At 38.3% G+C, this 14,534-nt stretch overlaps 1 protein-coding gene across 1 annotated transcript in view; it reads right to left on the bottom strand.

The window, feature by feature from the left end:
• Positions 1 to 8,894, bottom strand: part of dok1b (docking protein 1b) — a 37,869-nt gene extending 28,975 nt beyond the window's left edge. The window contains exon 1 of the mRNA XM_051648698.1: positions 8,516 to 8,894. Coding sequence (XP_051504658.1) covers positions 8,516 to 8,572 — 57 coding nt within the window. The 5' untranslated portion in view covers positions 8,573 to 8,894. The remainder of the gene's footprint in view (positions 1 to 8,515) is intronic.
• Positions 8,895 to 14,534: the final 5,640 nt, after the last annotated feature.

Genomic DNA, 14,534 nt, shown 5'->3' with positions numbered 1-14,534 from the left:
TTAATTAAGCAGTCTGCAATTTAGAGGAGACAACAGAACATACTGCAGTATGATCAGTAATTTATAAACAAGTTCCATTAGTGTCATAAGTTATTTAATTTTATGAGTTGCAATTAAAAGAAGTGGGTCTTTGGTTATTTATTGAACAGAGTATACTGGTCAGTCACTATAAAGTTTCTGCTGCTGTAGTAAATATAGGAGCAAAGGCCAATGTGGGCCAGGCCAAAGCCAATATCACTTCACTCCTCTGCACACAAGCAAGTCTGTGAACTGTTTGGCATTGACAGAGATTGTCACAATATATCTCACGTGTTTCACACAAAACATGCATATTCAGCAGCAGCTATGTTCTAAACAATGGAGAGCTTCCGTTTGAAAATGTGCATTGGTAGAGATGTGCTTTAGTATGAAATTGCAACACGTCAGAAATTCCACTAATGAACAAACTCAGTTAACACTTCTGTAGGCTTCCAAAGAACGCTTCTGAAAAAAGCTCTAGAATAACATGCTTAGGCAAAGTAACTCAATATTTACAATATGTACAGTTACAAATGAGTGTTTGGTTAACTCTGGTGAACTTTTTACACAGTTATCTACAGGGCTGGGCGATATGACGATACTCAGGGTTCCCACTCTTTTCAACCAATGACTTTTCCATGACTTTTCCATGACTTGAAAGATAATTTCCATGCCCAAACATTTAGCCTTCCATTCTGAAAATGGCACTGAAATCAATAAACCCAAATTTGTAAAAAAAAAAAAAACACACTACTGTTTGATAAGTTCAAATGAAAACATTTAATTTTAAATTTAATCCATAAAAACACATTGCGTGAATCCTAAAACGGGCGGGGATCAACGGCACATCGTTTCACACTTGGTTCGATTGCTTGGACCGCACCCGGGTTCATTTCCTCACCCATCCCCCTGTCCCTGCTGGTCTCCAGTCACATTATATTATTTCAGTCCAAACTGCGTTCCAATTGAGTCATCAACGTGAGTACAAACGGCAGCTGTTTACCACTGTAGCTAGGCAACAACTCAAGAAGACATCAGCTTCGCTGTGTTAAGTATGCATCTCTTTGGCTTTACCACTAAAAACTTTAAATGCACAAAATGACACCTGTTTTTGTCTCCTGCGGATGCATTGAATGTGCAATGATGTAATGAAAATTAGCGTTTGTCTGCCGCGAGCCTGAGGATGCATTGCAAGAGATGTGAAGAATGTGAGCTACTCTCTGAAGGGGATTTATTTAGACACAAGCAGGTGTGAGAAATGCATTATACCATGATAATTGCGATCGGGAGCCTGCCAAGACGCAAATTATACATCATCACAAGCGGTTCACTTTAGGGCTGGGCGATAGGACGATGTAATCGTATATCGATGATATCTTACAAAGAACCCGCTGCTGATTGCAACACTCAATTGACCGAAGATGATCGACAATATCGGGAAATAGAAAAACTAAGGATCTGGTAAGTCAGCAAATACATTAAACAGTAGCCCAGGGTGTGAAACTAGCACCCGCCAAATGCGACGAGGCTGAATCCAGTTCCCAAGCTCCTCGTCCAAATGTATTTCATGCATGAGTAATTTTGCTCATCTACCCTCAACAGGCGGGCAACCTGTTAGAAGTCTCAGAGTGACACGTGACAAGAAATGCTGTTAGACACAAAGACGTGCACTTGAAGAAACACACTTGTGTTTTTAAGAACAGTCTAAGAAAAGCTATCAGTGCTCGTGTATGATTCGCTGTTTGCTCAGGGGCATGCAGTACGAGCCTGTCTCGTGGAACAAGCGCGTGTAAAGAGTTATCACTCTTTTTTCTCTGTTTCACTCATCTGAAAACTGTTTGCAAGAATAATGTCATCTATAAGAATGCTGCAAATGATCACCACTCATCTCAGGAGGTGCTGTGAGTTTAGTTTTATTTCCACAAACCAGCTTGTGCTTAACATGCATTGTGAACGCAACTCTGCAGGTTCAGTGATATATTTCTTTGTATTAAAGAAACAAAGACTAAAGTGATTAAATCATAAAATAATACAAGACACGTTCACCTTGAACCTAAAATTTAGTTCTATTTTATTCTCTTTAGGCAGCATTAACTGTATTACCAAAATGCAATACAAACACAAATTCGATAAGAACACACATTTAGCAGCAATATTTTGGGAACACAAGGGAATATATTAGGCTTTATTATTATGATTATTATTATCTTTACATTTATAATTGTCTTTAGTTCTTAATCTTTAGGCTATTAGTAATTTTCCACCTGTTGCCACTGACGTACTTGCGTGATGGCAAATGTGGTTGTTGGAGACGGTGAATGTTTGGATTTGGGGAGGTGGTTATATATAAGATTTTTATAGTTATTTTATATTATTATTTTAATTGCTTTTTTAGTTTAGTTTAAAGTGCAATTAAAAATACCATTCGAATTTCGCAAAGTTTTGCTTTGCTGGCCATATATACAGTGAGATGCATATTAAATCCTAAATAACTAAAACTCGCAGTTATAACAGAATGCACTGGGTGGCGCTGCTCAGTGTGGACACAAGTTGACCACATTTGATGAGCAAACGGTTCTGTCTGTACGTCTAGATGGACACCAAAAAGCAGGTTATTGCGAGAATGTGTCTTACTGCGAGAAAGCTGGGTTCCTGTTTAAATGCACTGTATAAGCGGTGTACTCTTTACTCCCGTATATGTGCAACTCGTCAGAAAGCAGCATCCCCGTTGCAACGTAATCCCCGCGAAGCTTCTGTAAACAACAAACATGGCATCCAAGAAAGACTTTGCTATTTTACTTTCCGTTGTTTAGCTTTATTTATAGATATTACACAGTTGTTGCTGCGTTTGTTTTCTTAACTTTCTATTGTGACCTGCAGCGGAATTGCGCTGCAATAGTGGGGTTTCCCGACATGTAAATCTCCGATATTCCCCCAATGTAAGAGCACATATATGCGGAGGTAAGGGACAACCCACTGAGCATGTGGAGATACTTGTTTTTCTCAACAAAAACATGACATGAGATACAATATAAACATGATAACTGTTAAAGGCTGAGTGTTTATATTCGTCCTGTATGTTAATTGCGTCAGTCATGGACACCAGAAAGCGGTTTATTGTGAGAAAGCAGCATTCCTGTTTATATGCACTGTATAGGTGGCTTACTCTTTACTCCCGTATACATACGGCTCGGTCAGTAAGCAGCTTTCTCCACAGCAATGTAATTTTCCCGTGACGCCTGTGTAAATAACAAACATAGTATCCGAGGAAGACTTCACTATTTTGTTGTTGGGCTCCATCCTATGATGTTAGTTATCCGGTCTGTTCACGCACATGCTCACTCTTCAAAAACCTGTTACAACGGCGCTTACGCGTTTACAAGCCACGTTCTCCAGGAGAAACCTAGGTGTGTTAAACTGCTTTCTCTTAATCCCTTAAAAATCGACAAAAGCAAATTGCCGTTCTCGTTTACATGACGTTTCAGAATGCCGCTTTCTGCAAAACCCCTGGAATAAACAATTTTCTTAAGTGCATGTAAACATGGTCACTGTGATCCAAACACCTGGATCATCTCTTTAACGTGCCGAAAGTGCACTTGACGACACAGCACATCTGTACTTTTCCATCATTTGATCATTATTTGATGAATTATTGCTGATTTGATCGATAGAAACAAAGAACATGAAATGGAGCTTGTTATTAAAACAGGTGCGACATCTGTGGTTGTTGTAGGTTCATAAAATCCAACAGAGCAGATAAAATTAATCTGCAAACTAGAGCTGCTCGATTATGGCAAAGATCATAATCAAGATTATTTTGGTCAATATTGAGATCATGATTATTTTACACGATTACTCATTGACTTTGGAAACATCATGCATTTACTGAACTTAAAAAAAAAAAATTAAAAAAAAACTTGTCTTTTTAACAGTGGATTCCCTTGAACTTGAAATGTAAACTGCACTGGGTAGGGGAGGAGTATTGTCATATGATCATTATTTTGTGTTATGTATGGTAGTCAAATAAAGAAAAGCCTCCATCACCATCATTTACATCAGGGGTGCTCACACTTCTGTGGAATGAGATCTACTTTTTCATCATGCTATTGCAGCAAGATCTACCATGTATAATAAAGGCTTTACCTTATCATAATACCAAAATTTCAGATTCTCAGTACCAGTTTCAAAACCACAACCCTGTATGATTAGAATACATGAATACTTTTTTAAGTTACTCAGTCAAGAGCAGTGAGTGTTTTCTCATTTTCTTATAGTTGTTTGATTATTATAATGACACACTACACAGCAGCAGGTCTGTTAGTTACATTTATACAAGTCCGACATTTGAATACAAATCCGCTTTTTTCTCTGCTGTTTACATTCACTTTAGACATCACTCCCTGTGTTTACATGAATACCTCACCAAGACAGGCATTCTGGCGTAATTTTGAAATGTATTTGACCATTCAGGCACACATTAGCGCAAGCATTTCGGAACACACGCTTATGTTCAGCACACACAGATACGCTGCCTGTCAATCAAACAGGGCACAGTTGTTACTAGATCACTTGAGAATTATAAAATTACGTGCTCTGGATTATTTTCAACAGCAGAATAAGAATATGAACTTTCTAATAAGTGACACAGGCCTAGCCTATCACAAATATAGCCGGTTATTTTTTTCGTTATTGACGTTATAATCAGCCTGCTTGTCCGGTCGGGCAAATAAAATTCTCTTTCACTTACCCCTTAAAAAGTCCACTTGTCCCAGACAAGCGTTAATGTCAAGCCCTGATTAAATATTGTATTCAACATTCTCCGATAACAATATTTTCTTCTGCAGTATAACTCCTAAAGTAAATGTTGTTTTAGATATTATTTTGGAAAACAAGCCAAAAAATACTTCCAAATAAAAACCTCTCTCTTCTTAATAGAGCTGCGTATCGGCAATTTTCTTCATGATAAGATACACACAGTGAACAAGACACATATATTATGATTCAATACATTGCAAGCCATCACGTTATAATCTAACTGCAGCAAACGCGTGCAAGTGACGAGCATCCCCGCGCCAGAGTGTGCATCAGCCGGGAGAAGATTCAGTCTCTCCCTGGTCACTTCACACAACTGATAGACGCGGCACTGACCGCACAGAGAAATGCCAGTTTCTGAGTTTATTTTCATAACCGGCTTCCTTATTGTTTGAACTTTAATATAGGATGCTTTAAAGATATAATGCCGGGGTGTTTCATTGCAAAAACGGAATGCGGCACAATAATCTCGATTATCTTGTTTTCATAATTGTTGGAATCCAAAATCGTAACTGAAAATAACATTTGATTAATCGCCCAGCCCTACTGCAAACTATGTCGCACGACGATAATCACTCTGATAAGCAAAATATAAGCAATCTGTTTTACCACCTCAAAATGAGGCACGCTAAAGAATATTATGAAAGCCAAAAGATGCGCTCTGAAATTAATTAAAGGGATAGTTCACCCAAAAATTAAAATTCTCTCATCATTTACTCACCCTTATGCCATCCCTGATGTGTATGACTTTCTTTCTTCTGCAGAACACAAATGAAGATTTTTTGAAGAATATTTCAGCTCTGTAGGTCCATACAATGCAAGTGAATGGGTGCCAAAATGTTGATGCTCCAAAAATCACATAAATGCAGCATAAAAGTAATCCATAAGACTCCAGTGGTTAAATCCATGTCTTCAGAAGAAATATGATAGGTGTGGGTGCGAAACAGATCAATATTTAAGTCCATTTTTGCTAGAAATTCTTCTCACTGCCCAGTAGGTGGCGTATGCATGAAGAATGTGAATCACCAAAAACACAAGAAGAATGTAAAAGAGAAAGTTAAAGTGGAGATTGACTGATCATGGAGAATTTACAGTACAAATTGCCTAAATATTGATCTGTTTCTCACCCACACCTACCAAATCGCTTCTGAAGACATTGATTTAACCACTGGAGTCTTATGGATTACTTTTGTGCTGACCTATGTGATTTTTGGAGCATCAAACATTTGGCACCCATTCACTTGCATTGTATGGACCTACAGAGCTGAAATATTCTTCTAAAAATCTTAATTTGTGTTCTGCTGAAGAAAGAAAGTCATACACATCCGGGATGGCATGAGGGTGAGTAAATGATGAGAGAATTTTCATTTTTGGGTGAACATTTTTGGGTGAACTTTTTCTTGTTGCAAGAAGTGTTTGCATAATTTTGGATATTTTCTACAAGAAGTGTTATTTTTGTTGTGTGTTTTTTACTTATGTATTATTTTTTCTTTGTTGCATTGCTTTTGAGAAGATCTTGAGTTTCCTGAGTAATGTTTTTAATAATAATAATAATACTGGTCAACAACTTAAGAAGTGTGGCATAATGTGAAACTGAGCATTATGGTAAGACTGATTAAAAATGTGACATGTTTATTTTTTCATTTTCTTCTTTGACTGTTTGTAAAGTTTCAAATAAAGAGAAAATTATATAAGAAGTAGTAGTTATCATTTATAAAGTATTAAATTCACTGACTGGATTTTCCAAAAACAGGCATTACAATGTTATCTTATATATTAACCGAATTTGATTGATTTTCCAGAACAGATTACTATATTGTGATAAGATTTTGGTCATATCGCCCACCCCTAGATGTCTAAAAGGACAAGCTGGAAAGAGGCCTTGATTCTCCAAATTTGTGTTAATTGTCATGTCCGTCCTCATGTTTCCGGTCCCTAAACTGATTTGACAGTGCGAGTTGCAAGCCTAGTTGTATAAATGACATGCTGCACTGTTTTTGCCTCCAAAAGTATTGTACAAACTCATTTGACTTCTATTACCACACCAAAAACCCACATCCATGAAGGGCTTAAAACTTCAGGTCCCCCAAAGGCCACTTTGTAGAAAGTTTATGATGCCATAACCTAATTATTCAATCCTCATGTTCAATACATATGACTTTCTTTTATAGGCATTAGTGGTTGGGGGAAAATGTGATTATGTTACAAATAGCGATTCACGTTTTGCTTAATATGCAAATACAATAATAGATAGATATAGAAAGCTATATTTGTGCAGAGTTCCACACCATCAGGTTTTCTCTCTGAGAAGTCTCTTTAATTCTTGTTTAGTCTTTCAATGCAGCGCTGCTACAGCCATCAAAGAGCTTCTTGTTCACTGACAGATTTTAAACCTCTGCTTTGGGTAATGTTCCTGTTATTAAGCATAATCCACAGGTTTACTTGTTAGGTGTTGTGGAGATGTTTTTCAAGAGTCACTCCGCAGATTCTGTCTGACACTTATTTAATAGTTGCCGTAAAAAAGGCTCATCAAACTGTTGGATGCAGTGAACGATATGTCTGTTGGCGCTATTAATCTGTTAGAACACCATCTCTCATGTATGCAATATGATTCATCCATCACACCATCAACAATGAGTCTATCAACACCCTCTCAGCCTCTAAAAGGAGAAGCGTTATCATGCAGACAAAACTAGTCATATACTTCTAGGTTTCTAGTTTAAAAAGGTGAGTGGCACTGGGTTTTTACTATAACTTCAAAACTCTTTGCTTAACTGAGGTATTACAGTATTACCATTGCATTTCTGCAAGTGGATCTGAGAAAATCTTCCATGGCTAAATGCCAGCACTGAACTCCATCCTCCCAAATTTGAATCTCTGCCGTTGCCTGGAGCTAAAGACATGCAGCTATGCACCCATAATTTGCTTACTTTCATATCACAAAGTTTCACAGAGACAGACTGAGGAAGTGAATAATGAAGTAGTGACAAGCCCTGGCCCCATGATTAAAAAAGAAGCAAGATATTTTTGATCCAGCACAGGTGTAACTGAAGACATATGACTCAAAATAAAGGCAAAGAAATGTTAAAAAACACAGTCAATCATAGAGAAAACAAACAGGACCTGTTTGCGCCCAGGCATCTATGATGCTGCATTGCACGTGTACAGTTAGGAGAGTGGAAAATATTTGCAGGGAAACAGCTGACTGTGGTTTGATATCTCTCATTAAATTAAAGAAAAACGGATTGATTTCAATCCATTTCAACAGTTCTCTGCTTGAAGACACTGCATCCTCCTGACTGAAGTTCAAATACAAAGATATGCGCTGTGGAGAGCAGAATCTAACTGATCTACTCGTTCACGTGACCATCTCATGTCTCAGGAGAGCAATAAAGATAAGAGTCGCTCCTTCCAACGCGGAGTTGACACGTTTAAACGGCGATTGACTATGAAGAAAACAAAGTAAAATGATTCCAAATAAAGTGAAAAAAAAATTAATAAGATGGCAGACTTATTTAAGCGTTATTCGCGCTTTTCGGTGGATGTTTTAGGTCATTCTCTACTATATTTAGTAACTTAGTGCATTCACTAATGCCAGACTGTTCTCATACGCTGGATAACTGACATTATTTTAATCAAACACAAGCCCCATGAGATAAGCTCAACCTAAGTAAGTGTGTCTTACCTTCCCAAACTTCTGATGTTGGACATAAAGTTGTCCCTCCTTAACGTGAGTGTCCATTTTCCAAAATACTATCCCGCTCCGAAGCACTTTAAACAATAAATAGGTAATTTTCAGCCTTGTCGACTCTTTTTCAGATTTCCTACCGCGCGAACTTCCGCTTGGCAAACTTTTGCTTCACGAGCGCCTCGACGGTAATTCATTCATATCAGTGTAGAAGTTAACTGAAAGTTGGGAAGAAATAAAAGGCACAAAGCGAACTGTCATGGGCTGTTTTCATATTGATGATCCTGAGCTTTGACATGCAGCGCTTGTGCTGATATCTCGCGCGCGCGCGCTTTAGAGGAAGCGCACCCGCGACCCCGGCGTCTGTTTCTCTTTCCTCCCAACTACTCCCTGAACCCTAACCATAGGCAAAGCATGACGTTTGAAAAACTGCTCTTTTTTTCTTGCAATTATGGCCATTTTGCATATGTACCTTGTGCATATTTTTTGGTGTCTGTGGAAAATCCTAACACAGGTGCAGAAAGGTTGTTTTTTTAACCATTGTAAGTAATGAGTAATACATGATTGGAATCATTTTTATTTTTATTTTTAGAGTGGGATGATCTGTTTGGTCTAAGCACTTAATCCATGTCTTTCACATTTTGTTCACGTTTCTTGCCATATTTTATATCTACTGGCTGAATTTTCTTTCAACCCTTTATGGGCATAATGTCCTTTTTATCATCTCAGTGTAGGAATATTGTTACTGTTATTAATGAGTTGTTTTAGAATATTAAAGGGACAGTTCACCCAAAAATGAAAATTCTCTCATCATTTACTCGCCCTCGTGCCATCCGAGATGTGTATGACTTTCTTTCTTCTGCTGAACACAAATGAAGATTTTTAGAAGAATATCTCAGCTCTGTAGGTCCATACAATGCAAATGAATGGTAGCCAGAACTTTCAAGCTCCAAAAAGCACATAAAGGCAGCATAAAAGTAATTCATACAACTCCAGTGGTTAAATCCATGTCTTCAGAAGCAATATGAATGGTGTGAGAAACAGATCAATATTTAAGTCTTTTTTTTTTTTTACTGTAAATTCTCCTCCCTGCCCAGTAGGTGGCGATATGCACAAAGAATGTCAATCGGCAAAAAACAACAGAAGAAATTGAAAGTGAAAGTGGAGATTTATAGTAAAAAAGGACATAAATATTGATCTGTTTCTCACCCACACCTATCATGTCGCTTCTGAAGATAAAGATTTAACAACTGGAGTCTTATGGATTACTTTTATGCTGCCTTTATATGCTTTTTGGACATTCAAGTTTCTGGCCACCAATCACTTGCATTGTACTGACCTACAGAGCTGAGATATTCTTCTAAAAATCTTTATTTGTGTTCAGCAGGAGAAAGAAAGTCATACACATCTCGGATGGCACGAGGGCGAGTAAATGATGAGAGAATTTTCATTTTTGGGTGAACTGTCCCTTTAAGGTTTTTATGAGTCATTTGATTGGGTAAAATAATGTGGGACATTTACATTTCTCCTTTAGTCCACAATCTAAGACCTGATTAGTTACATGAGTCCTAATATGAAAAATGTGACCATGACCCTTGCTTTGTGTCTCTGTTCTAGATTGTCAGCTAGTGCTTGGAGACCCCTAAGCCACATATTAAAGTGGTACACAGTGTGTTGAACTAGCTGTGTGCTTTTTGAAACCTCTGTGGTCAGAAATAAAATTCAACTCTTAGCTTAACTTAAATATGAACAGAGAAGAATGTTGTCTAGTTATAGTAGTATAACAGTGGTAAAACTTTTTTTTTTTTTCACTCCCTCTTGTACACACAATAACTGGACTCAAGTGGTAACTATAACACATGTCATACATTAAGAGGACAAGAACAATTATATAATGCCTAACCCTCTGTGCATATAACCAGCCCTTGGTTAAATATGTATGATGAAATGACAGTTTATATCAGCAAGCCAGTGAGACAGTGTGGGTTTTTGAAGAGTGAATCACAAATGCAGTGGGAGGCAAGGAAGTAACACAATCACTGCTCAACCCTAGCATTTTCCTAGTTGACATTCACCTTCAGATTAGAATACTAATATATGAATATATAGTTTGTAATTATCTTTTTAAAAAAAAAAATGTATTCTGTTTTATTTTGTAGTAGTGCATTCTACCTCTTGAAATTAGAAGAGTGTGAAATTAATATAGGCCTTGTGGCTTTATTGTATAATAATAATAATAATAATAATACATTGCATATGAATACGTTTAATTACATTTTAAATATATATATTATTTTAATATTTAATGGAAAAGAAAAAGCATGAGGACAGTACATGAACTTGAGACTCAAGTAGCTTTTGATTGAGTAATGCTGCCATCTATTGGTAAGAGTGTGTCTAGTGCACTATCGGGTATATTGTATTTGTAAGGATTATTATTATTATTATTCTGCCCTAAAACTGATCGTGCAGACCAAACCGTAAGGCCTAGAGACTTGAAACTTTGGGGAACGGAAGTACACCGGCTGACTACACATACGCATGGAATCGGCCCATAGGTGGCGCTATAGTGAACAAAAAAATGACATTTTGCCTTTTTGGGCATAACTTTTGAACCCAAACATACACTGGCGGCCAAAAGTTTGGAATAATGTACAGATCTCATTCTGTCCTTGTTAGAGCCAGTTGTCCTTTGTCTTTGAAAACTGTAGTGTACACCTTTATATGAAATTTTCAGTATCTCATTCCTCAAAACAGTGATTGACTGATGAGTTTCTAGAGAAAGCTGTTTCTTTTTTGCCATTTTTGGCCTAATATTTACCTTACAACATGCCAGTCTATTGCATACTGTGGCAACTCAAAAACAAACACAAAGACATGTTAAGCTTCATTTAAGGAACCAAATGGCTTTCAGCTGTGTTTGATATAATGCAAAGTGATTTTCTAGTACCAATTTAGCAATTTAGCATGATTACTCAAGGATAAGGTGTTGGAGTGATGGCTGCTGGAAATGGGGCCTGTCTAGATTTGATCGAAAATGACTTTTTTCAAATAGTGATGGTGCTGTTTTTTACATCAGTAATGTCCTGACTATACTTTGTGATCAGCTGAATGCCACTTTGGTGAATTAAAGTACCAATTTCATTCCAAAACAAAAAATCTGTACATTATTCCAAACATTTGGCCGTGTAATTCACGCAAGTACACAGACGCAAGCACTTCGCCAACGCATGGCCAACGCGTTGTCCCGTTGTACATACATTACGTGCACTCTTGCGTTACGCTGGCTGTTACAAACCTTGGACCACAAGGGGGCGAAAGAGTTTTTTAGGTGCCACGAAACCGGATGTGGTGGAGTGTGTGCTTTTGTATTTACTAAAAAGACGACAGAAAAATATGTTTGTATAATCTAACTTGTTCAGCAAGACTCTCCTCAAATTGCTGCTCCGCCATGACAGTTGTTGATTGAAAAAAAGAAAATTCGCTGTAGCGTCCCTTGCGGCAACGCTGAGAATACAGTACGTACTTGCGTTAGGTTTTGAATTGCGCTCTGACACATTTCACAACGCAACGACGTGTGAAATCGAGCTTGCGTAGCAAGATGCGTCTGCGTTCACGTTCTTATGCAGAGTATGTTTGGGCCTTAAGGCCTAGAAAAACATTTTTTTCCCTGTGATTCCTTGCGTCATGATGAAGAGTTTTACCCCCTGTCAAATTCTTGCTCTGCCCTTTCGTTTCCCCACTATTTTGGATTATTTGAATTTTTTTTTAAACAAACTAGTCCTAGGTTGTTTGCCCGATCAGAACCAAATCAGTGCAGAAACACTCTCTGGAGCCCCAATATTAATAATTATCAAAAAGTTTGAACTTTCGATTCAGTGTCGCAAAGGTACGCCAAAACGTAAGTAGTGGGCGTGGCCACTTTTACTAAAACAGTTATAACTCTTGAACGGAATGAGATAACATCACCACATTTAATACACATATGTATGGTGTCCATCTGAGGACACCCCCATTACACATCTCTACCTCTTGGTGGCACTATAACATTCATGAATGTTAAAATTGCCATATGTCTGTGGTACCTAACATGATGGTTCTGAAAATTAAGGCATTTCATCATTGTTTTAGGTGCTAACGGACTCTCTAATTAGGTTGGCTTGAAAGAGCTGACCTACTGATCTACTATTTAAATTTATAAGTGGTGCTTGCAAAGCAAAGCAAAGCATAACTATTATAATCTCACATACTTATTAGTGGTGCTTGCAAAGCATCAGTATTATAATCTCACATACTTATTCTTCTTCTTCCGTACACTTTTTTCAGCACCTAACTCGTCCAGGATCACTTGTCGTAGACCCACTAATGAGGTGTCAAAACGACCAGCCTATTGAGGACACCTGTGCTATGACTTTTCTTAGGGATGGGGGGTACGGTGCACCCCTGTGGGGCAAAAAAACTTCTCAAAAAGACCAGTAGGGTACTATGGGAAGGGATTTTTTTTCCTACTATGACAAGTCAATGCAAGAAATTTGTCAGATCATATCTCCCAATCAGAATGTCGTAGAGACAAGGGGGTGGGCTCATTTCACTCTGGGTACCAATCAGTTTTTAAGTATCATCTTGGAAATGGTGTAGCCACGCCCAAGCAACCATTTATGGCACCCTAGCTACCACACCCATAGACTTCCATTTAAAATGGCTCAGAAGTATATCTTCAGAACAGAATGTCATAGAGACTTGCGGATTGACTCTTTTCAGTCAGGTTATTAAGCAGCCAATAAGAATCACTCTGGATACTGGCTAGCCATGCCCTAGCAACCATTTAAAGCACCCTAGCATCCAGCCCCATTGACTTCCATTCAAAATGGCTGAGAGGGATATCATTGGATCAGAATGTACTACAGACATGAGAGTTGGCTTGTTTTAATTGGGTGAGCAATTAGTCTTCAGGTATCATCATGGAAACTACTTAGCCACGCCCTAGCAACCATTTAGAGCACCCTAGCAACCAAAACCCATTGACTGCCATTCAAAATGGCTTAGATGGATATCTCCTGATCAGAATGTCCTACAAACATGAGAGTTGGCTTGTTTCAATTGGGTGAGCAATCAGTCTTCAAGTATCATTATGGAAACTACTTAGCCACGCCCTAGAAACCATTTAGAGCACCCTAGCAACCAAACTCCATTGACTTCCATTCAGAATGGCTCAGAGCGATATCTTCAGATCAGAATGTTATACAGACTTCAGTGTTGGCTTGTTTGATTCAGGATAGCAAGTAAATATAACCTTGGCAATGGCCTAGTAACCAAATGAGCTCACCCTAGCAACCAAGTAGCAAAACACATATCTCTGCACCAGAACATCGTAGAGACTTCTGAGTTGGCTCATTTGACTCAGGCTAGTAAGGAGCCTTTTGAGTATCACCCTGTTAACTGCCTGGCAACCTGATGGGGTTACCCTAGCAACCAAGTAGCAAAACACATATCTCTGGACCAGAACATCGTACAGACTTCCGGGTTGGGTCATTTGACTCAGGCTAGCAAGGAGACTTTTGAGTATCACCCTGGTAACTGCCTAGCAACCAGATAGGGTTACCTTAGCAACAAAGTATCTAAGTGTGGTGGTGTAGTGGACTAAAGTGGACTAAAGCACTGAACTAATAAGCGGAAGGTTGTTGGTTCAATCCCCATAGCCACCACCATTGTGTCCTTGAGCAAGGCACTTAACTCCAGGTTGCTCCAGGGGGATTGTCCCTGTAATCAGGGCACTGTAAGTCGCTTTGGATAAAAGCGTCTGCCAAATGCATAAATGTAAATGTAAGTGCCAAAACGTGCTAGCAATGCTAGTTAAGTTCTAAAACATGCTAGCAACACCATGCTAAGTGCTAAAACATGCCATCCATCCATCTCTCTCTCTCTCTCTCTCTCTCTCTCTGTCTGTAACTAACTAACTAACTAATTCAGCTTTTAAATATATATTTTTTTTTTAACTTTCAGACCAGGCTCTTTC

Source organism: Myxocyprinus asiaticus, chromosome 2 (assembly GCF_019703515.2).
Source record: "Myxocyprinus asiaticus isolate MX2 ecotype Aquarium Trade chromosome 2, UBuf_Myxa_2, whole genome shotgun sequence".
NCBI classification, from domain to species: Eukaryota; Metazoa; Chordata; class Actinopteri; order Cypriniformes; family Catostomidae; genus Myxocyprinus; species Myxocyprinus asiaticus.
The sequence above is the reverse complement of the archived record's forward strand: the minus strand, read 5'-3'. Positions and strand labels throughout refer to the sequence as shown.